At 41.8% G+C, this 24932-nt stretch overlaps 1 protein-coding gene and 2 long non-coding RNA genes across 3 annotated transcripts; all 3 read right to left on the bottom strand.

Moving 5' to 3' along the window:
- Window positions 1-7767: 7767 nt before the first annotated feature.
- LOC311277911 lies at window positions 7768-14771 on the bottom strand. The gene is made up of 3 exons (XR_014625349.1): window positions 14608-14771; window positions 8553-8631; window positions 7768-8448 (listed from the first exon to the last, which is right to left on the bottom strand). It is a non-coding gene; the product is annotated as an uncharacterized lncRNA (long non-coding RNA).
- Window positions 14772-17829: 3058 nt separating this feature from the next.
- LOC311279063 (serine/threonine-protein kinase pim-2-like) lies at window positions 17830-21182 on the bottom strand (the record flags this gene model as incomplete). Its single annotated transcript, XM_084390293.1, has 10 exons — window positions 21114-21182; window positions 20585-20632; window positions 20089-20467; window positions 19713-19889; window positions 19413-19538; window positions 19198-19292; window positions 18863-18910; window positions 18367-18745; window positions 17970-18029; window positions 17830-17879 (listed from the first exon to the last, which is right to left on the bottom strand). Exons 2-10 carry the CDS (start codon window positions 20600-20602, stop codon window positions 17830-17832), a joined length of 1332 nt encoding a protein of 443 aa, XP_084246419.1. The 5' UTR covers window positions 20603-20632; window positions 21114-21182.
- A 1123-nt stretch (window positions 21183-22305) lies between these two features.
- Window positions 22306-22938, bottom strand: LOC311278722. The gene is made up of 3 exons (XR_014625463.1): window positions 22897-22938; window positions 22562-22609; window positions 22306-22444 (listed from the first exon to the last, which is right to left on the bottom strand). It is a non-coding gene; the product is annotated as an uncharacterized lncRNA (long non-coding RNA).
- Window positions 22939-24932: the final 1994 nt, after the last annotated feature.

A 24932-nucleotide genomic window follows, 5' to 3' on the forward strand; every position in this document is an offset into this window, starting at 1 on the left:
TATAATTTACATTTTTCCCCAGAATAGATGATATAGATGGTTAACAGAGCGAGATACTATAGATAGATAGATAGATAACATAGATAGATAGATAGATAGATAGATAGATAGATAGATAGATAGATAGATAGATAGATAGATAGATAGATAGATAGATAGACAGACAGATAGATAGATAGATAGATAGATAGATAGATAGATAGATAGATAGATAGATAGATAGATAGATAGATAGATAGATAGAACGACAGACAGATAGATAGATAGATAGATAGATAGATAGATAGATAGATCAGATAAGGGGTGGTGTGGCGCAATGGATAAGACAAATGCCTTTGGTGGGCATCGAAATCCACTGTGAGACACCAATGTGTCCCTGAGCAAGACACTTAACCCCTAGTTGCTCCAGAGGCGTGCGACCTCTGACATATATAGCAATTGTAAGTCGCTTTGGATAAAAGCTCGGTGGCGGATGAGCCTGAGGACGGGTTCATCCAGCGGCTCAAACCCCTGCCATCAGCGCCTCAAACCCCAGATGTGCTGCTGTCCTTCAGCCCGTGTCTGGCCTTCTCCGAGCCCGAGCGCGTCACCGACACCGACTGCACCGGCGTGGCTGTGTGTCTCAGCAGACGGTGAGGAGATCACACAAAACTGTTAGGATGCATGGAGACAAGCTTTAGAATATTTCATTGGCAACTCATTGCCAGTCTTTATCTGTAGACGTTGAGACGCGGCGTAATGTATCTATCTATCTGTCTGTCTGTCTATCTATCAATCATTATATCTATCTATCTGTCTGTCTGTCTGTCTGTCTATCTGTCTATCTGTCTGTCTGTCTGTCTATCAATCATTCTATCTATCTATCTATCTATCTATCTATCTATCTATCAATCATTATATCTGTCTGTCTGTCTGTCTGTCTATCAATCATTCTATCTGTCTGTCTGTCAATCATTATATCTGTCTGTCTGTCTATCAATCATTATATCTGTCTGTCTGTCTGTCTGTCTGTCTATCTATCTGTCTATCATTCTGTCTGTCTGTCTGTCAATCATTCTGTCTGTCTGTCTGTCTGTCTGTCAATCATTCTGTCTATCTATCTATCTGTCTGTCTAGTCAAGTCAAGTCATCATTTATATAGCGCTTTTAACAATGTAGTTTGTTTCAAAGCAGCTTTACAGAGATAAGCGTATAATTTAAGGTGACAGAGATTGGTTTGGCTTTATAGCGGTTCTTTAATAAAGTTATTTTACAGCTAAAGTTAGTTTTGATTGATTCGCTTCCGTCGCAACGATCATTTGTTATTAAATTAGGGGCCGCTAAGACGACACCATTCTCTCTACACAGACTTTAAACGCGAACCTGTGAGAAACGCTGATGGCGTTTACATGCGCATTAAGAATTGGTTCTATAGTTATGTGCGTTTGAATATATGTGCACAGGTTTGTAATTCCCTACAAACCAAGCCTAAATAAAGTACTGGTGTATCCTTATAAATTTTGATACAGAATTGTATTTTATTTTGTCACTTCGGGGTAGGAACGCGAAACGAATTTTCCCGACAACGGTTTATCTGGAGTGGTAAAGGGATCCTCCACAGGGAGAGACTAGTTGGCACTTTAGCACTGCGTTGTCATCGGGTCCAGGCGAAGGTCCTTCGTCAGATCTGGATACGTCCAGGATACGGCAGGCTGCGGGAAAACCTCGGGATAAACAAAGACACTAAAATTAGCGTAGATGCCATTCTTCTTATGATGTAACGAGTACATCAGGATTTATGGGAAGTGTTCCCGGTTCCAGCTGACCTAATCTATGCAGCCTAACATTTAATTATAGAAGTCTATAATGTGTTGTGTATGCTAGGTCAAAGAGATGTCTCTTTAATCTAGCTTTGAACTGACAAGAGTGTGTCTGCTTCCCGGACAATGGTAGGAAGATTGTTGCAGAGTTTTGGTGCTAAATAGGAGAAGGATCTACCGCCAGCAGTCGATTTTGATATTCTAGGTATTATCAACTGGCCGGAATTTTGAGATCGCAATAGACGTGAAGGACTATAAAGCGTTAAGAGCTCGCTCAAGTACTGCGGAGTAAAGGAGCAACTGTGTCTAAAGTGCTGGAAAAGAGAGAGTTAAGAGTTTCTGTCGCAATATCTAGTTCTTCTAAGCTATCTGGGATGCTGAGATGATGAAACTGATTAGGAAGATTATTGATAAAGCAATCTTTAGTGGCAGAAGTGATAGGTCTAACATATTTGTAACACGGAGTCGACTTTTGTCATGATCCACACACACACACAGGAAACAAGAGAGATCCAATTTGCAGTATTTATTGGGGTAATCTGTACTCACAAAACCAGTCCAGGCAAAAGGTCAAAATCCATAAAGGCAATCCAAAAACAAGAACAAACCAGAAACTAAGGCAGAAACAAACGTCAGAAGTGGTGTGATACGTTACAAGGACTCAGAGACAAACACTGACACAAACAGGATATATATACACAGACACTAACAAGGTGAGGGGAAACAGCTGAGTGCAATGATCAGTGGTAGCCAGACAGGATGATGGGAAACGTAGTTCATGATGTGAGTGACACCGGGGAAGGAGGACATCTAGTGGACACCCGGGGAACACAAACCCAACACTGTGACAACTTTGCAGCCTTGGCTAAATTAAGTTTACACAAGATTAAATAATGTGAATCTGAGATGTCATCGCTCTGCTGCAGAATTTCAACGGCATCAACATTTATTCTATGTGATAATATTAGATCTAGAGTATGATTTCGAGAATGAGTAGGTCCTGACACGTGTTGTCTAACTCCAATAGAGTTCAGCATGTCTTTAAATGCCAATCCCAATGCATCTTCTTCGTTATCTACATGTATATTAAAATCACCAACAATTAGTACTTTATCTGCAGCCAGTACTAACTCTGATAGAAAATCAGCAAATTCTTTGATAAAGTCTGTATGGTGCCCTGGTGGCCTGTATACAGTAGCCAGCACAAATCTCAAACGTGATTTATCATTTACACTAGATAGTGTTACATTTAGCAACAACACTTCAAAAGAATTATATTTAAAACAAGACTTCTCAGTAATTCTGAAGATATTACTATAAATTACAGCAACACCTCCCCCTTTGCCTTTCAGACGAGGTTCATGTTTATAACAGTAATCTTGCGGGGTGGACTCATTTAAAGTAATATAATTGTCTGGTTTTAGCCAGGTTTCTGTCAAACACAGCACATCTAGGTTATAGTCTGTAATCATATCATTAACAATAAGTGCTTTTGAAGTAAGTGATCGAATATTCAGCAACCCGAGCTTTATCATTTGTTCATCCGTATTATATTAAATTAAATTCAATTCAATTCAATTCAAATTTATTTGTATAGCGCTTTTCACAATACATATTGTTTCAAAGCAGCTTTACAGAAGGTGCATTTCAGAAATGTACATAGAAAAATACAGTTAGTTAATCATGTATTTATTTAGGGCATAACATATCGCCAGTGTTGAGTCGTCTCTTCACGGGCGTCGAGTCGTCTCTTCACGGGCGTCGAGTCGTCTCTTCACAGGTGTGGTCAGGGGTGTGGTCACAGGTGTGGTCACAGGTGTGGTCACGGCTGTGGTCTCATGGTCTGAAGTTTCCATGAGAGGCTGGATACAAACTGGAGCTGACAATCTGTATTTACCTCGGGACTAGCGTCCCGAGATAACAACAGAAAAGCAGATGGGAAATAATTAGCGTAGCTGCTGTTCATAACAATAATGCATTCAATCTGATTCAACTGTAGTATAAAAGATAAGTATAATGTGAATGCTTGGCTAAAGAAATGCGTCTTTAATCTAGTTTTAAACTGGGACAGCGAGTCTGAGCCTCGAATAATATCAGGAAGACTATTCCAGAGTTTAGGAGCTAAATGTGAAAACGCCCTCCCTCCTTTAGTGGACTTAGATATCCTAGGAATGACCAGAAGCCTCGAATTTAGTGATCTTAAAGAGCGCGATGGATTGTAGGGCGATAGAAGTTCCGTTAAATACCCAGGAGCTAAACCATTTAGGGCTTTATAGGTCAGTAGTAATACTTTGTAATTGATACGGAACTTAATAGGTAACCAGTGTAGAGATGATAGAATTGGTGTTATATGATCATATTTTCTTGACCTAGTAAGAACTCTAGCAGCTGCATTTTGGACTAACTGTAGCTTGTTTATTGAGGATGCAGGACAACCAGCTAATAAAGCATTACAGTAGTCTAGTCTCGAGGTCATGAATGCATGAACTAACTTTTCTGCATCAGAAACAGATAGCATGTTACGTAGCTTAGCCATGTTTCTAAGGTGGAAAAAGGCTGTTCTTGTAACATGAAATATGATTTTCGAAAGACAAGTTGCGGTCTAGTATAACACCCAGTGCCCGGTTGCATAAAGCACCTTAAGTTTTTCCCTTAAGTATGATACTTAAGGGGCGATTTCCCCTTACCTAAGAGAATAATTTAAGGGTGTTGCATATAATCTCTTAAATGTTTCCCTTACCTAAGAGAACTGTTTAAGTGTTTCACGACAGCGATCCTGGATTTATGTTATAAAAGTCTGTTGTTGCCATAGATACGCGAAACACTAGCAATTTCGCAGTTTCATCAAATAAAGTAGGCTAGGATATCGGAATGGATAAAGAAAACAACAAAAAGAGAGCCTAATTGGACAGAGGAGGAGAAATGCATTCTTGACGAATATGGTAAAAGGTTGCAAAAATTGACCGTTGCGTTTAAGTGACGGGAAAGAGCCCCCGCAACCCGGTGAACCACTCTGCTGACAGACGATTTATGCACATGGAAAACATCTCCCACTACCGTCTGAAAACTCCCAGTTGCAAAAAAACTCAGTGCTATCAGCAGTTGTAACACCGCAGGTAAAGAGTGGTTGCGATGTGTGACATGGTCAAGGTCGCTGTCTAGTTTGTTAGCAGTGTCAAATATTGCACGTCGATCAAATCGGTATTCTTGCAACAATTTTTCATCGCTAAGATGGTCCAAAGGGTTCTCCCTATCCCTAAAAATTCTTCTTGGCACATAATGATCTTCAGCTGGTTCCATAAATTCAGCCATGTCGTCTTATTTTTGTCTGCGTTACTCTTAAGGTTACGATTTCCAAACCTTAAGTTATACTTAGGAAAATGACCGTTAAGGGGTTTTATGCAACACTTAACGCTTTTTAAGGGATTACTTAAGTGAAAAAACAGCATTTAAGGGAAATTCTAAGTGTGTATGACGTTTCACTTAAAGAACCCCTTAACTAACCCCTGCATGGTGCCCTGTGTTTCAGAGGTCTGTAGATTCCCATCTGGTCCCTGCCCTCTGGAAAAAAATCGACCATTATTCCCATTCCAAAGAAATCCTGTCCTACAGAAAACAATGATTATAGACCGGTGGCTTTAACTTCTGTTGTCATGAAATGTTTTGAAAAATACATAGTATCCATATTGAAATCTGAAGTCAACACTGCACTAGATCCACTCCAGTTTGCTTATAGGCAGGGGAGGAGTACAGACGATGCAATTAATAGCATCACCCACCTAACTCTTAAGCACCTGGAGGATCCCAAGGCCTATGCACGCCTTTTGTTTATTGATTTTAGTTCTGCTTTTAATACTTTACGGCCTCATCTGCTCTTACAGAAAATGACTAAGATGAATGTTAATCCTTCTATTATTAAATGGTTTTATTCTTTTTTAACAGATAGAACCCAAAATGTAAGGATTAACGATTCACTTTCTGAATCAAAATGCATCAGTACGGGTGTACCTCAGGGTTGTGTAAGTTCACCGGTCTTGTTCACTCTTTATACTAATGACTGCACTAATAGTCTCCCGGGCAACCTGTTTTTTAAATTCTCTGACGATACTGCCATTCTTAGTCTGCTTCACCAGAACTCAGACCCATCACTGTATTTCTCTGAGGTCAAACAATTTGTTGTGTGGTGTGGCGAGAACTATCTCACCATTAACATTAAAAAAACTGAGGAGATGGTGTTTGACCCTCGGTCGGTGGGGGATCATACCCCCTTGTTCATTCATAGGGAGGAGATCAAACAGGTCACCTCATACAGGTATCTGGGTATCCACCTGGATAACCTCTTTAGTTGGAGTGACCATATAGATTATGTATGTTCCCGCTTACAGCAAAGACTGTATTTTTTAAGCAGACTAAAGGTGATGATACACAGGGCAACTTTTTGAGCAATGTTGCTGGGCAATGTTGCCGTCAACGGGCAACCAGATGAGACACAGGGCCCACGACTGATCTAAATTATCCAGATAGAAATGTATTGCACATTTTCAATGGGAAAGTGCCCAAGCAACAATCGCTCGGCAAGATTGCCCAGCAACATTGCTCAAAAAGTTGCCCTGTGTATCATCACCATTAGAGTGTTTGGTGTCAGCCAGAACATCATGTTTTTATTTTATCATGCAGTGATGGAGAGTATTATCAGGTATGGGATGACGGCATGGTTCGGCAATCTCTCCACACAGTCTAAGTCAAAGTTGCAGCGCCTGGTACAGACTGCTATGAAGGTGATGGGGAGGACTGAAAAGCTCTCCCTTCAGTCCATCTATGAGCAATCTGTACTTAGGCAGGCGCGGAGAGTATTGTTGGACCCGTCCCACATCCTTCAACCAGAATATGAGCTCTTGCCTTCTGGCAGAAGGTACAGAATCCCTAAAACTAAATTGAACCGGTTTAAATTCTCCTTCGTACCAGTCTCCATCAAAATTCTAAATCAAAATTTTAAATAGATTTGTACGATTTGTAATAGATAGGCCTGAGAAGTGTGCAATAACTCTGTGTTCTGTATTTTTATTTTATTTTTATTTATTTCAGCTGTTATTTGTATTTCAAATGTGTATTTATTGTCTGTAATGGCAGCTGCTTCTATGCACTATGCACTTTTGAGTCCATGTCAAATTTCCCCTAGGGGACAATAAAGTATATTCTATTCTAGTAACACTTAAGGTTTTTTTTCTGCAACAGCCTTAGGTTTAAGGGAAACATAAGGGAAAATTACACTTAAGGTGCTTTATGCAACCAGGCACAGGTCTTTTACTGTAGTGGATAAAGTAACAGGACATCCTTCTAAATTACAGTTGTATTGTAAGAGGTTTTGTGGGCAGTTTTTTAGACCAATAAGTAATACCTCCATTTATCTGAATTTAATAGCAGAAAATGACACGTCATCCAGTATTTTATATCTTTAACATACTCTGTCAATTTAGATAATTCAGTGTTTTCATCTGGTCGTGATTCTAAAGACCTCTAAATTAGTTTGTTTCCATTTACGCTCTAAATTACGAGTTTCTCTCTTGATAACATGCGTAGCACTGTTGTTCCATGGTGCTTTAGTTTTCTCTCTAACCTTTTTTTAATCTAATTGGTGCAACAATGTCTAATGTACTAGAGAAAATGGTGCTCATAGTGCTAGTCATTTCCTCTAGTTCATCTGATTGTTTGGGTTCACTGAGCAGCTGAGATAGATCAGGTAATTTCATTTACAATAACCGCTTTAGGTGTGAGCGATCTAATATTTAGGAGACCTAGCTTTAGAAATTGTTTTTGTTCACTAATATTGGTTAGGGCAGAAATCTAGGGTAAGGGGATGTATTGGGACAGGCCCTTAATGTTTGACCTCACTAAACGAGGATATATATTAGATTATATCAATTAAGTTGGGACAGCAAAGACTGTGATTTGGACTTTGACTTACTAGTCATATGGTGTGTAACGTCTTGGAGATGTTGTCCGACAGAAGAGCCGCTCCGATTCTGCTGGGGTGAAGGCCATCAGCACGGAAGAGCCTAGGTCGCTCCCAGAACAGATTCCAATTATTTACAAAGAGCAGCTTCTGTTCATTACACCATGACATTAGCCATTCATTTAGAGCAAATAATCTACTGAACCTTTCATGTCCTAGTCGGTACGTGGGAAGCGGTCCAGACACGATGATCGTTGTTTCAGGCGATGTGCTGCGTACCGTCTCGATCAGTCTCGACCGTCTCCTGTAGTCCTTCTTCAGAACCTCCGACTGCTGGAGCTTGATGTCGTTCATTCCCGCGTGCAGCACGACAGCTCCGACGCGCTAGTCACCGTTTAGGATCTCGGGAACCTGCGCAGCGACATCGAGAACACGAGCACCAGGAAAGCAGTGAGTGCGCACCTTACCTTTACCTGAAGTAGCGTGGACATGCCGGACGATGGAACTGCCGATGATCACAGTGTCGCGTTCCGTCTCGTGTCGAGGGGAGAAGCGGTTCCGGGTGGAGATCTCGAAGACCGGGAGGGGCGGAGAGGTCCTGGCTCTGGTCCTGGCTCGCGTCTTCCGCTGTGGCTCACCCAGGGTCTATGGTGTTGTGTCGGTGCCGGAGTGAATGAAACCAGGGATGATCGCGTCCTGTGCAGAGAAACACAAGGAGTAGATGAGGTCGGAGTCAAAAAGTTACTAACCACTGACTTGTGAGCATCGGCGCGTGATGTTTCAAGTGCTGATCGGCTTGCCTCTCTAGTAGGTCACAGATCTGCTTCTCCACGGACTCCAGCTCTAACTGCACCGAATGCAGCTCGAATGTGTCCTCACCTGCACTCAAAGGTAACGTTAGACACACATCCGATATATTCGCCATTATAGCAGATGAACAATAAATGAGCAGTGATACTACCAATATCACTACTAATTTACTACTAATTTACCACTAATATTTTTGCTGGCCCACTCACCGCCCACGGTCCTAAAGCTTCGCACCTTCTATCTACTCTCCGCCAAGGGAAGAGGTCTGCCGCTGATTTCTCTATTGAATTTCGCAAGCTGACCACCTCCTGTGAATGGAACGAACCCGCTCTGGTCGCTCGTTTCCTGGAGGATTTGAATGCTGACATTAAAGACGAGGTACTCTCCGAGACTCCATCTCGCCTAGATCCTCTGATCGACCTGGCTATCCGCGTGGAGAAGCGTTTTGACTTACACAACGCCGAGCTCGCAGTCTGGAGAAGTCACTCCTCTCCGCTCCTGCTTCCACTTCCTCTCCCTCTGCTAGCTCTGACTCTGAACCAATACAGCTGGGGGGAATTCGCATCACCACCGCGGAGCGTCAACGGCATATCACTAATCACCTTTGTTTGTACTGCGGAGTGGCAGATCACTTCGTCTCATCCTGTCAAGTAAAAGCCAACGCTCACCAGTAGAGAGAGGGTTACTGGTGAGCGCATCTGTCCTAGCCCCTCCTTCACGCACTCGCACTACTTTTTCGGTCAACCTCCGCTGGCCGGGTGCTGCTGTCTCCTGTCAAGCGTTGATCGACTCAGGAGCTGAGGCAAGTTTCGTTGATGAATCCTGGGCTCTCGATCAGGGCATCCCTCTCATCTATCTAAAGGAGGCCACTTCTGTTTATGCCCTTGATGGTAGCGTTCTCGCTAATGTTCGCCGTGCTACTATTGCGGTGAGTCTCACCGTCTCTGGCAATGGTCGTGAGACTATTTCTTTTTTAATTTTTAATTCTCCTTTTACTCCCGTGGTTTTGGACCACCCCTGGCTCGTTGAACACAGTCCTCAGATAAATTGGTGCAGAGTAACTATCCTCTCCTGGAAATTGTTGTGTCATGTTAAATGTTTAGTGTCTGCTGTTCCTCCTGTGTCTTCTGTGTCTGTGTTTCAGGAAGAGCCAGGTGGTTTGTCAGGAGTGCCAGGGGAATATCTCGATTTGCGGGCGGTCTTCAGTCGTTCCCGGGCATCTTCTCTCCCTCCCCATCGACCTTATGACTGCTGTATCGACCTTCTTCCTGGGACCTCTCCCCCTCGCAGGAGGCTTTACTCTCTGTCGGGACCGGAGTGCGAGGCGCTCGAGAATTACCTCTCCGAATCGCTAGACGCAGGTACTATTGTCCCTTCCTCCTCTCCTGCCGGTGCGGGATTCTTCTTTGTGAAAAAGAATTATGGTTCCTTGCGTTCCTGCATAAACTATCGAGGGTTGAACGACATAACGGTTAAAAATCGCTATCCCTTGCCACTTATGTCATCGGCTTTTGAGGTCTTGCAGGGAGCTTAAGTTTTCACAAAGTTGGATCTCCGCTACGCTTATCATTCGCATAAAGGAAGGAGATGAGTGGAAGACGGCGTTTAACACGCCATTAGGGCACTTTGAATATCGTGTTTTACCTTTCGGTTTGGTCAACGCCCCAGCTGTCTTTCAGGCTTTAGTCAATGACGTTTTAAGAGACATGCTAAACATTTTTGTTTTCGTGTATCTCGATGATATTTTGATTTTCTCCCCCTCTCTCCAGGTGCATGTTAAGCACGTTTGGCGCGTTCTTCAACGTCTTTTGGAGAATCGTTTATTTGTTAAAGCAGAGAAATGCACATTCCATGCCCAGTCGGTCACGTTCTTGGGATCGGTCATTTCGGCGGAGGGGATCAGCATGGATCCAAGGTCCACGCTGTTACTAATTGGCCTATTCCTGATTCTCGCGTCGCACTCCAACGGTTCCTGGGGTTCACAAACTTTTATCAACGCTTCATTCGTAACTTTAGTCAAATTGCTGCCCCACTCACTGCATTCACTCCTATCAAGACCCGTTTTGTTTGGTCCACAGCCGCTCAAGCCGCTTTTGATCTCATAAAGTCTCTCTTTATGCCTGCCCCTATTCTCTCTACTCCAGATGTCTCCAAGCAGTTTATCGTCGAGGTCGACGCATCGGAGGTGGGCAATCCTTTCCCAGCGTTACTCCTCCGACGGGAAGATTCACCCCTGTGCGTATTTTTCGCATCGCCTCACACCCACTGAACGAAATTATGATGTCGGTAATCGTGAACTGCTGGCCGTCCGCCTTGCTTTGGGTGAGTGGCGCCATTGGTTGGAGGGAGCGTCTGTTCCGTTCATTGTCTGGACGGACCACCGAAATTTAGAGTATATTCGTTCAGTAAAGAGGCTTAACGCTCGCCAGGCACGTTGGGCACTTTTCTTCGCTCGATTTGATTTCACAATTTCCTACCGTCCGGGCTCTATAATGTCAAGCCCGACACCTTAACATTGCTTAAAACCGCATCCGACCCGTTTTCCGACAGCAGCACTAATTAAAATCCGCACCCGAACCGCTTAAAATAGAACCGACACCAGACCCGCACCCGAAATAAATTCAGTTTAGACTATCACATTATAGACAAACTTACAAAAATGTTTATTGCCAGGTCATACAGAAGCTACACGACAATTAACACAAGGACAACTTCAGCAGAAGCTGTCAAAAGGCCGGTAAGTTACATGAAGAACATGGCAAACGTTTCCACAAAACTGAGTAGCCTTATAACATTTTACCAATCGAACAGACGCAGCTACAACACTATCTGCCACGCAATTTCGTCTAGCCTACATTTGACAAATTTGGGTTCAAACATGCCCTGCACACCACACATACTTAGTGTTAAATTTTAAACATACTGTTCGATAGAACTGCTTTGTTTGTTACCACAGTAACAGTTATCTGCGTGCTTCCTCGCCGATGTAGTTCCACATTTACGGCTATCCAACACGAAAATGCATGCAGCAAATAAGCCTTTCACAATATTTTCTTCAGATAACTCCAAATTTCTCCCACACACTGGACTTGATTTTTGATGACGTATTGTCGACAACTTTACAATCTTCACTAGCTATTCTTTTCAACTCCTCAGCATTCATCTCAACGACTGCAAGCAGATCGCGCGCGCGTGGTTATGATGAATTTTTAAAAGTGAAAGTAGCCTAGGTAACGTTATAGATTCCTGGGAGGGCGTGGCGCGTGGGCACAAATAAACTGATGTGGATTTTAAATTATTTTATCAACTTGAAATACAGGCATATTTTTGTAGATGGGTACCTAAGAATATGCATATATATTTTACGTTTGCATGTTTTAAACCCGTGTTTAGACCCGTGTTTCCCCCGTGTCCGACCCGCACCCGTATCCGACACAGTTGCGTCTTGTACTGTCTGCGCCCAGACCAAGCTTAATAATTCACCGCCTGCTGGTCTCCTCAGACCTCTACCCGTCCCTTCTCGGCCGTGGTCCCACATTGCCCTTGATTTTATAACAGGACTTCCTCCATCAGGGGGAAATACTGTTATGCTCACTGTTGTCGACCGTTTCTCTAAATCTGCCCATTTCATCCCCCTACCTAAGCTCCCCTCCGCCAAAGAGACAGCCCAAATCGTCGTCGAGCATGTTTTCCGAACACACAGACTCTCCCCTCTGACATTGTCTCTGACCGTGGACCCCAATTCGTTTCGCAATTTTGGAAAGAGTTCTGTCGTCTCGTCGGTGCGTCCGCTAGCCTTTCCTCTGGCTTTCACCCGCAGACTAACGGCCAAGCCGAGCGAGCAAACCAAATTATTGGCTGCATCCTTCGCAGTCTAGCTTTCTGCAATCCCACATCCTGGGCCGAACAGCTTCCCTGGGCTGAATACGCCCACAATTCGGCTCCTTCCTCCACCACCGGTCTTTCTCCTTTTCAATGTTGTTTAGGTTACCAGCCTCCGCTCTTTACCTCTCAGAACTCAGAGTCCAACGCTCTGTAGAGTCATTCATCCAACGCTGTAAACGCACTTGGAGAAGGGTAAGATCAGCTATTTGCAAGTCCTGTTCCCGCGTTCGCCGAGCCGCTAATCGCCGCCGTATTAAGAGCCCTCGATATGTCTGTGGTCAAAGAGTGTGGCTTTCCACTCTTAACCTCCCACTCCAGTCCGTCTCACGCAAATTGGCCCCTAAATTCATCGGGCCCTTCCGGGTTATTAAGGTACTGAACCCTGTCTCTGTAAAACTCAAGTTGCCTTCTAATTTGCGGCGCATCTATCCTGTCTTCCATGTCTCTTGTCTTAAGCCAGTAGTACGCGCTCCTCTTTGTCCTGCCGGTCCTCCTATCCGCGTCGAGGGTTCTCCTGTGTATACTGTCCGCAGATTATTGGACTTTCGCCCTCGAGGTCGTGGTCATCAGTTTCTGGTCGATTGGGAGGGATACGGTCCTGAGGAGAGAAGTTGGATTCCTGCCCGGGACATCTTGGACCGCTCGCTCATTGATGACTTCTATCGCTCCCGCCAGACTCCTCCCTCGGGAGCGCCACGAGGCGCTCGTTGAGGGGGGGGGTACTGTCATGATCCTGGTATTCTCTCTCTCTCTTTCTCCCTCTACTGGTCTCATTCACATACTCACACACACCCTCCTGTTACACACACACATACACTCACTTTGACTCAGCTGTTCCTCATTACCTGTTGTCATCACGCTCATCCATTCCACAGCTGTCCCCTCTTTCTCTCTGATTAGCTTCTCTACTTCTAGTTCTCTTCTTTCCTTTGTTCTCTGCCAGATTATTAACATTGATTACATATGTGTCTGATCTCTCTACCACCAAGCCTTGTCTTGTCCTGTCTGGTCTACACGACCATCTCGTCTACCTCCACTGCAATCCTAAAAAAAAATTCTAAACACATTATAAATGTTAGAAATGTAATGATAAAACATATTACAAAGACTGTGAACTGTGAAGTACTGAATTGTGGAGTTAGACCGTTAAACAGTTTTTCACCATTGCTGTGTTCCGGATTTTTTGGACGGGGCTAAAACGGGGACTCGATGATGCACTGGAGCCCCTGAGCTCCTGGACACGCCCCTACTTGATGACGCATCGGAGCCCCTGACGCTGCCCCTCCCCTAACAATATAGCACATTCATTCACATCAGTTTGCCGATTGCGAGTTACTGTCAGTACTATTTACTACAGCCTACAGTTTGCTAGCTAGCTATGCCTTCGTCACGGAAATGCGTACTACCTGGATGCGATCACGTACAAAACAGATCGGTGTCCTTATTTAAATTTCCGAAAAACGATCACATCAAGAAGAGGTGGATTAATTTTGTGAAGAGCCACCTTGATGGAGAGCTTAGGATCACCGCCAAAATCCGCCTCTGTAGTGATCATTTTACACAGGATAGTTTTATAAACTTTCGTCGGAGACAACTGGGATTCACTGATAATCCGCTGTTACTGGTGAATGGGGCCGAACCGATTATCTCCTGCCTCGGCCTTCATCCTCCCGTCGCGCCTACAACTGGTGCCATCGTCGGCTGGCTTTCGTCAGCTTTCCCGCGAGTGGGCGTGGTTTCAGCGCAGCCAGCGGACACGCCCCCAGCGTTTGAGAGCAGAGACTACTGCTCATTTTTGCAAGATTTTGATAGCTTATTTTATGTACTTGCCGGCTTTTTTTATCATTCAAATTTGGCTGGGTGGCTAATAACACCTTTTTCTGTGGTGTGACAAACTCAGAAAACATACTTAATTTTGACTTTACAGGGACTTTAAGTGTTTGTGCTAAATCTGTGCTCTGCCCAGGTCACCTGCCGCTGAATGCTGTTATCGGTTCCGTGAGTACACCTGTCTATGGCCGCTGCTGCTTGCCACCGCTGTTCTCATCTGTTTTACCCTGCCTTGGGTCTACATCTACTTTTGTTGATTATTTATGAGAGACTTTCTGTTTGCCAGCCTTAGCGGCCGATTGCCTAATTTCTATTAAAAGACATTATTACCTGCTTTCGCTTTTGGTTCCTCTCTCTCAACTCTGACACAGCTAGGTGCTGTATATGTAATACTGGCATTCCACGGCACCCTGAGCAGTTCGGCCAGTTGATCTCTCTTTTGGCTCGACAAGAACTTGACCCGGCAGCGGAGTACACAGAAACCCTTCAAGGCTCCAGGATCCGGGGCGGCCTGAGGATGGAACATTTCAGACATCAAAAACTGTTTTTTATTTATTTAGTTTTTTTATAAAATTAATTATCAATGTCAGTGGTCACATCAAATTGTTAATTTGGTTTCACTTTATTTTGGTTTCTTTAAGACATTCTATAAGTCTATAAGTAACATTGCACCAACATGTCTACTAACTCTAATGAGAGTATTAGTAGACTGGTAGGGTTAGAATAAGTTGACATGTAGTTGAAAAGTTACTTATAGTCAGTAGAGTGTCTGTTGCTAGAATCATTGTTTTATTTAAAAAATGTCAGCGTTATTATAATGGGGGAAATAATTTTAATATTCTGTAAAAACAAGCCTTATTTTGAGTGGAAAACAAGATAATTTTAAAATAATGATGATGGAGAAATAATGATTTACCATTATTTGTCTTGACGCCGGAGTGAACTGGAGCAGGTGATGATGGTTCAAGAACAGGATCTGCTGGAGGAATAAAAGGCTCCACAACAGTCACAGCACTACTGGAAGAGCTGCTGAAAACACCCTTCGTAGCCTTCCAGAGCCTGTGGAAAAAAACAGGTCTCTTCCTACGTTCTGGAGCTTTTTCTGAAATGAAGAAAAAACAAATGAAAACAACTATTAGACCCATCTCTGATGTCAAATCAGTTTTTGTGAGCTGATCGCAGTCAAAAAAGTTCAGGAGATTTTTCTTAGCGATGGCTGATTTCAATATGATAAAAACAATTACTTTTATATTGATTCAATGGATTAATTGCATTTTGAAAAAAAAAGTGTCATGAATTTATTGCATTTTTGGGTTTTTATAATAAATCTTTGAAAATCAAAATCTGGATTTGAATTTTTTTATGTTATTATATCCTAAAGATGCTATGTGAAAGTTTGAAACAGAAAATAGTGGTTTTCATCTTGCCACTTTCTGGGTAAAGAAAACACATTTTTACTCAAATTAATCAAAACTAGTGCAAAATGCCCGTGCAAAAGTTTTTGGGTGCGTTTTTAGTAATGGTTGGTTTGGTGTGTTTGAGTGCTCATTGTTACAATTGCACAGCAAAAGTTTAGTGACATTTTTATTTGTGCATGGTAGAAAGCAAATACTGATACTGACATAATGACATACAATAAATGTGGAAAATTGAACTACACGATTCAGGGAGCAGGCAACACAGTGAACTCCAAGCTACTTAAGCTCCACTGCTTTCTTCGACCCTCTCTGTGAGGGTCAAAAGCCAGAGTGGCTAGAGCGGCAAAAGCCAGTGTGTGCTTCTTTTACCGATATATATTTACCGATATTTTTTGCATTTCTAATCCAAACAATGTCAAACTTGGCACTGCACTTACTCGTGCCCGTAGCGAGACACCTAACGGTTCGAGACTAACGGACTAACGGTTCGAGAGATATGCGAATAACAGACACACACACAGACAGACAGACAGACGTTTCTGTAATTTATAGATAGATGTCAGCGCTATTATAACGGGGGAAATCATTTTAATATTCTGTAAAAACAAGCCTTATTTTGAGTGGAAAACAAGATAATGTTAAAATAATGATGGAGAAATAATGATTTACCATTATTTGTCTTGACGCCGGAGTGAACTGGAGCAGGTGATGATGGTTCAAGAACAGGATCTGCTGGAGGAATAAAAGGCTCCACAACAGTCACAGCACTACTGGAAGAGCTGCTGAAAACACGTTCTGGAGCTTTTTCTGAAATGAAGAAAAAACAAATGAAAACAACTATTAGACCCATCTCATAAAATTATAATTTTAATATTCTGTAAAAACAAGCCTTATTTTGAGTGGAAAACAGGATAAAACTGTTTAAAATAATGATGCAGAAATAATGATTTACCATTATTTGGCTTGACGCTGGAGTGATCTGGATCTGCTGGAGGAATAAAAGGCTCCACAACAGTCACAGCACTACTGGAAGAGCTGCTGAAAACCCCCTGCCAGAGCCTGAGGAACCAACCAGGTCTCTTCCTATGGTCTGGAGCTTTTTCTGAAATGAAGAAAAAACAAATGAAAACAACTATTAGACCCATCTCTGACGTCAAATTAAGCAATGATATAATGACATAACTTACATTTTACTATTAAAATCTTATCTGTGATGTTACAAATCTAAAGTAATGGGAATTGTTCACGCTAACCACCTGACTTCTGCTTAATGCCTGCATAAATGTCCCAACATATTATTTCACAATATTAATAGTCATTTTATTTCACTATTATCACGATTACGAGGGTGGAGCCTGGTGATTCCGATTCAACGATAAAGTTATTTTTCTTATTTTATCTGATCTTTCATTAAAAAGAAAAAATACATTAATTCGTTTTACATTTTAAAGCTATTTACATGAAAGTTTACATTCATTAAGTTTCATTCAGTTGTGTGTGTGAATGTTAATGGGGCAATCCAGATGTTGCTTGGTAACCCTTTAGTAACCATACATGTTCAAATGTAGAATTCATGAATTTGCCATCTGATTAGCACAACATCTTCATTTTCAGACTTGAATTTGTCCCACTGGGCAAACGTCACGCGGCATAATAATTATTCTTGAGCAATTTCACCTTGTTAAGACTTGTAAAGACAGCATAAAAACTTCAATAAAAATCTGAGGTAAGTTAAGTAAGGGATAATGTAGAGCGAGGCGGTTGTTATAGCGAATACAACCCCGACAGGCTGATTAGGACCCCGACGCGAAGCGGAGTCGTTATTACTGCAGAGACTCAACCAGGCATCTCTTACACTTAACATAAAAAAAAAATGAGTTGACATGAAAAATGCTTTGTGCCTGAGTAAAGACATATATTGTATCAAACGTGTGTTTGTCTTGTGTTATGTCGGAGTTATGACAGTAAACTTACCAATAATCTCATTATTCTCAGGCTGACAATTAAATTTCTTAAACCAATTGTGGCGACAAACATTGTCCAATTCAAGCCGCTTCTCTGGGTTTCTTTGCAGGAGAGAGCAAAGTAATTCGCAGCATTCTGTGAAGAAAGAGAAGAGAGTCCTATTATTATCTTAAACTTCACACTCGCTCTCTTTGATTAAGCTGAAAGATCTAAATATTACTGCATTACCCACACAACCATTTGAATTACTTTGTTCTATTTTTTATGATTTAGAATTGCAAGTGTACTTTGCTGAAATGAAGATCTTACCTTGTGACAAGCCCTCTTCGGTCCAGATGTTATCATTGAGCTCGTCCAATTCTTCTGACTCTGGAAAATCCCCACACAGCAGCGCAAACAAGAGTATCCCGAGTGACCAAACTGTCGCTGGTTCCCCGTGATACTCGCCGTTTGACTTAAACTCAGGGGGGCAGTACACTTCTGTGCCTGGAAAAAATACATTTTGTCTGATTTGTAAGTTTGTATTAAAGCAACATTTTGACTAGGTATTCATTAGCATGCAAGAAATTCTTTGATGCTATTGATTCACAGTGGTGGATCCCATTACATGATGCTTTGTAAGACCTTGACTCATTCAAGTCGAACGGCTTCTGACCCGTCATCAAAGTTTGAGACCCATCTAACAGCTCTGAGGAATAATACATACCAGCATAGGACGTGTATACCGCATTGGTCAGGATTTCGCCGCACCCAAAGTCAGTCAGTTTGACTTCCAGGGTGTCCGGGTTAATCAGCAGGTTTCTCAGCTTAATGTTGCGGTGCAGCACTCCACGTTGGCAGCAAGTTTGAGCTGCGAGGGTTACCTGCTGCATGATAACCTTTGCTGTGCTTTCTCCGATGTAGCCTTCGAGGCGATCAGAAAATTCGAACAAGTCCTCACAGGGCTTAGGCAGCTCTAGAACCATAATGTATCGCTCAGGCTCTTCGACCCAGTCCAGAAGCTGGATGATCTGGGGAACCCTGGGGCCTTTGTTGGCAAGAATTAGCAGACCGATCTCCTGTGGAACGGGTTCAGGATGACCCTCCTAGAAGAAAGACAATTCTTATGATATAACATGGAGAAAGGATGTAGACCACTACTAAACTACTGACAATACCAGTATGTCTATTGAAAAATAGACTGAGAGAAACAGAGTACTTACAATGTTGATGCATGCTATACCCACTTTGTGAGCGAATTTCAGCGCCACCTGATCAACAACACAAAAAATGGATTTGTGTTAGAATTATTAACAATGTGTGTGCAGAGTTCATATCATGTCAGTCATTAACCTTGAGCAGACATGTTCAGTTTCAGGAATTTAAATTCTAATCATCTAGAGCATTTCTAACAATTTAAACAGGTCTGAAAGGTCAAGTGCTCTAAGTAGTGAACATAAGATACACTGAGAATGCTTGAAAAGAAGAGAATGATTCGAGTATAAGATAGGGCAAGAACACTTTGATAGATAAATAATGCAAGTAAAATAAGTGATACCTCAAGGCCATCTTTCAAGCGAATCCCTGCATAAACGCTTCCATAGGCTGCTTCACCGAGCTTCCTGCCGATTTCATAGCTGTAGAAACCGGTCTCTGTTAAAAGAAAAATAAGAAGAGTTGATATGAAAATTGCTTTGTGCCTGAGTAAAGACATATATTGTATCAAACATGTGTTTGTCTTGTGTTATGTCGGAGTTATGACAGTAAACTTACCAATAATCTCATTATTCTCAGGCTGACACTTAAATTTCTTAAACCAATTGTGGCGACAAACATTGTCCAATTCAAGCCGCTTCTCTGGGTTTCTTTGCAGGAGAGAGGAAAGAAATTCGCAGCATTCTGTGAAGAAAGAGAAGAGAGTCCTATTATTATCTTAAACTTCACACTCGCTCTCTTTGATTAAGCTGAAAGATCTAAATATTACTGCATTACCCACACAACCATTTGTATAACTTTGTTCTATTTTGTATGATTTAGAATTGCAAGTGTACTTTGCTGAAATGAAGATCTTACCTTGTGACAAGCCATCCATGGTCCAGATGTTATCACTGAGCTCGTCCAATTCTTCTGACTCTGGAAATTCCCCACTCAGCAGCGCAAATAAGAGTATCCCGAGTGACCAAACTGTTGCTGGTTCCCCGTGATACTCGCCGTTTAAATCAAACTCAGGGGGGCGGTACGCTTCTGTGCCTGGAAAAAATACATTTTGTCTGATTTGTAAGTTTGTATTAAAGCAACATTTTGACTAGGTATTCATTAGCATGCAAGAAATTATTTGATGCTATTGATTCACAATGGTGGATCCCATTACATGATGCAAGTCGAACAGCTTAATGACCCGTCATCAAAGTTTGAGGCCCACCTTACAGCTCTGAGGAATAATACATACCAGCATAGGACGTGTATCCCGCATTAGTCAGGATTTCGCCGCACCCAAAGTCAATTAGTTTGACTTCCAGGGTGTCCGGGTTAATCAGCAGGTTTCCTAGCTTTATGTCGCGGTGCAGCACTCCACGTTGGCAGCAAGTTTGAGCTGCGAGTGTTACCTGCTGCATGATAAACGTTGCTGTGCTTTCTCCGATGTTGCCTTCGAGGCGTTCATAAAATTCCAACAAGCTCTCACAGGGCTTAGGCAGCTCTAAAACCATAACGTATTGTTCTGGCTCTTCGACCCAGTCCAGAAGCTGGATGATCTGGGGAACCCTGGGGCCTTTGTTGGCAAGAATTAGCAGACCGATCTCCAGTGGAACGGGTTCAGGATGACCCTCCTAGAAGAAAGACAATTCTTATGATATTACATGGAGAAAGGATGTAGACCACTACTAAACTACTGACAATACCAGTATGTCTATTGAAAAATAAACTGAGAGAAACAGAGTACTTACAACGTCGATGCATTCCATACCCACTTTGTCAGCGAATTTCAGCGCCACCTGATCAACAACACAAAAAATTGATTTTTGTTAGAATTATTTACAATGTGTGTGCAGAGTTTATGTCATTTCAGTCATTAACCTTGAACAGACATGTTCAGTTTCAGGAATTTAAATTCTAATCATCTAGAGCATGTCTAACAATTTAAACAGGTCTGAGAGGTCTGTTGCCTTTGGCTTGCTCAGTTGGGGATATTTTGGGGATATTTAATTTAATTTTATCAATCAATAAATTCCACTAGAAACAAACCTTGTTGTATTATTTAAATATAATACTGTGAAGCTGCTTTGATACAATTTGTATTGTGAAAAGCGCTATACAAATATACTTGACTTGACTTGACTTGACTTGAGAGGTCAAGTGCTCTAAGTAGTGAACATAAGATACACTGAGAATGCTTGAAAAGAAGAGAATGATTCGAGTATAAGATAGGGCAAGAACACTTTGATAGATAAATAATGCAAGTAAAATAAGTGATACCTCAAGGCCATCTTTCAAGCGAATCCCTGCATAAACGCTTCCATAGGCTCCTTCACCGAGCTTCCTGCCGATTTCATAGCTGTAGAAACCGGTGTCTGTTAAAAGAAAAATAAGAAGAGTTGATATGAAAAATGCTTTGTGCCTGAGTAAAGACATATATTGTATGAAACATGTGTTTGTCTTGTGTTATGTCGGAGTTATGACAGTAAACTTACCAATAATCTCTTTATTCTCAGACTGACAATTAAATTTCTTAAACCAATTGTGGCGACAAACACTGTCCAATTCAAGCCGCTTCTCTGGGTTTCTTTGCAGGAGAGAGCAAAGTAATTCGCAGCATTCTGTGAAGAAAGAGAAGAGAGTCCTATTATTATCTTAAACTTCACACTCGCTCTCTTTGATTAAGCTGAAAGATCTAAATATTACTGCATTACCCACACAACCATTTGTATAACTTTGTTCTATTTTGTATGATTTAGAATTGCAAGTGTACTTTGCTGAAATGAAGATCTTACCTTGTGACAAGCCATCCATGGTCCAGATGTTATCATTGAGCTTGTCCAATTCTTCTGAGTCTGGATTTTCCCCACATAGCAGCTCAAACAAGATTATCCCGAGTGACCAAACTGTCGCTGGTTCCCCGTGATACTCGCCGTTTAAATGATACTCAGGGGGGCAGTACTCTATTGTGCCTGGAAAAAATACATTTGGTCTGATTTGTAAGTTTGCATTAAAGGGGTTATAGACTGGATTATTTCTAGGGCCCGAGCACCGATGGTGAGAGGACCCTATTGTTTTTGCTCCTTTTATTATTACTATTCTTGATGCAAGAAATTATTTGACGCTACTGATTCACAATGGTGGATCTCATTACTTGATGCAAGTCGAACAGCTTAATGACCCGTCATCAAAGTTTGAGACCCACCTTACAGCTCTGAGGAATAATACATACCATCATAGGACGTGTATCCCGCATTAGTCAGGATTTCGCCGCACCCAAAGTCAATTAGTTTGACTTCCAGGGTGTCCAGGTTAACCAGCAGGTTTTCCAGCTTTATGTCGCGGTGCAGCACTCCACGTTGGCAGCAAGTTTGAGCTGCGAGGGTTACCTGCTGCATGATAGCCTCTGCTACGTTCTCTCTGATGTAGCCTTTGTGCCGTCTTCGAAATTCGAACAAGCTCTCACAGGGCTTAGGCAGCTCTAAAACCATAATGCATCGCTCAGGTTCTTCGACCCAGTCCAGAAGCTGGATGATCTGGGGAACCCTGGGGCCTTTGTTGGCAAGAATTAGCAGACCGATCTCCTTTGGAACGGGTTCAGGATGACCCTCCTAGAAGAAAGACAATTCTTATGATATAACATGGAGAAAGGATGTAGACCACTACTAAACTACTGACAATACCAGTATGTCTATTGAAAAATAGACTGAGAGAAACAGAGTACTTACAATGTTGATGCATGCTATACCCACTTTGTGAACGAATTTCAGCGCCACCTGATCAACAACACAAAAAATGGATTTGTGTTAGAATTATTAACAATGTGTGTGCAGAGTTCATATCATGTCAGTCATTAACCTTGAGCAGACATGTTCAGTTTCAGGAATTTAAATTCTAATCATCTAGAGCATTTCTAACAATCTAAACAGGTCTGAAAGGTCAAGTGCTCTAAGTAGTGAACATAAGATACACTGAGAATGCTTGAAAAGAAGAGAATGATTCGAGTATAAGATAGGGCAAGAACACTTTGATAGATAAATAATGCAAGTAAAATAAGTGATACCTCAAGGCCATCTTTCAAGCGAATCCCTGCATAAACGCTTCCAAAGCCTCCTTCACCGAGCTTCCTGCCGATTTCATAGCTGTAGAAACCGATGTCTGTTAAAAGAAAAATAGGAGTTGACATTAGTAAAGACAGATATAATATCAAAAGTTTGTCTGTATCGTGTTATGTTGGCGTCATGACAGTCAACTTACCAATAATCTTATTATCCTCCAGTTTCTTCAACGGAGATGATACAGTGTCCCCTGTCTGTCCGACATGGGGGACGTTGACTCCACAGTCTGACGTGGCACAGTCTGTAACTTGAGGGACATCATCTCTACAGTTTCCGACTAAGTCCTTGAAGGAGTCATCCCTCCACTCATCATCGACTTTAGCATGACCAGGTTCCTCTGCAATGGGGAGGACTTCGGCCTCACTGGTACTGGTGACATGATCTAAAGAGGGAAATGATATAACCAAAAGATGGTTTTAATGAAATACTATTAATAAAAGATTGCATAACCATATACATTACTAGACACTAATATTGCTGCAACTAAGCTTGCTGTAAATTATGAAGCGAGTTTTTGGGGCTTTCAGACAGGTTTTCATTTGTGCAATCCTCTTTCTCAGTTGTCGGTCAGTGAGCACATGCAGGAATGTTCTGTTCTCTGTTTAAGTGTCAAATTAAAAATAGTTTAACTTTTCAACACAGTCATTAAGTTAAGTTTACATTCATTAAGTTTCATTCAGTTGTGTGTGTGAATGTTAATGGGGCAATCCAGATGTTGCTTGGTAACCCTTTAGTAACCATACATGTTCAAATGTAGAATTCATGAATTTGCCATCTGATTAGCACAACATCTTCATTTTCAGACTTGAATTTGTCCCACTGGGCAAACGTCACGCGGCATAATAATTATTCTTGAGCAATTTCACCTTGTTAAGACTTGTAAAGACAGCATAAAAACATCAATAAAAATCTGAGGTAAGTTAAGTAAGGGATAATGTAGCGCGAGGCAGTTGTTATAGCGAATACAACCCCGACAGGCTGATTAGGACCCCGACGAACCGATTGTATTGCTTCCGCTGAAGAAAGCGTCCACAGCAACGCTATGTTTTTCATGGCAACGGTGTGTTATACTTCGCAGCGGTCTGTTATCAAGAAATAACAGACCGCATTCTACATTGGAATTGTAAGAATTGAGAAATTAGGAAATGCCGGACAGTCTGTTTGAAGAGCGACCAGACCCTGAGAGGACAAAAGGAACTAGCCCTCATGCACTATCGAGATGAAAAGTCTCACCTCCGAGTCATCCTAATCTACATTTCATCCCCTCTTCCTCACTCTCCCTCTCACATGCTGAGACCATGTGTAAATCACCCAAGAAAATGTATAGTTTAATGTGAATGATTATCACAGAGTATTTTTCATGTTTGGTATCATTTAAAATGTCTCAGTGCGACAGGTACAAATGTCTCATTTCCAAATAAGTAAAACAAAAGGTAATAAGGTTTTTAAGAGTTTATGGATAACTGGCACACAAGGAGGGGTTGGCATCTAGACAAATGGTCTCCCTACACCCAAAGGTGCGACCTCTGAATGCAAATTTCCATTGTTAATAGATGTTTCCAAGTGAAAGAGGTCCTGACTATATAATGAAATGCAGCGGAGGGTTCGGGGCCTTTTCTGTATTTCAGATTGGCCCGTGAGGCTGAGAGGGAGATCTCTCAGCCTCACGTATTTCTAAAATGTTGGGTTGCATCTTTTCTCGTTATTCCAGAGCATTTGATGTTTTGTATCTTTGAATTTATTATAAAATTGGCATGATACATTTACCTGACATAATAAATTGTTACATTTGATTATTCTAACTGACTTTGGCATTATTTTCATTAAAGAGTTAAAAGGAATAGTCAAACATTCGCTCACAATTAATGATCCAAAGATATCATTAAAACATTTTCATTTATGGAGTCAGATGAAATAACGAGAGAATACATATTCAAATGTATTGCATTTAATCAAAAAATACTTTGCCTTGAGAAAAGGA

The sequence above is a fragment of the Rutilus rutilus genome (genome assembly GCF_951802725.1).
Source record: "Rutilus rutilus genome assembly, chromosome: 19".
Lineage (NCBI taxonomy): Eukaryota > Metazoa > Chordata > Actinopteri > Cypriniformes > Leuciscidae > Rutilus > Rutilus rutilus.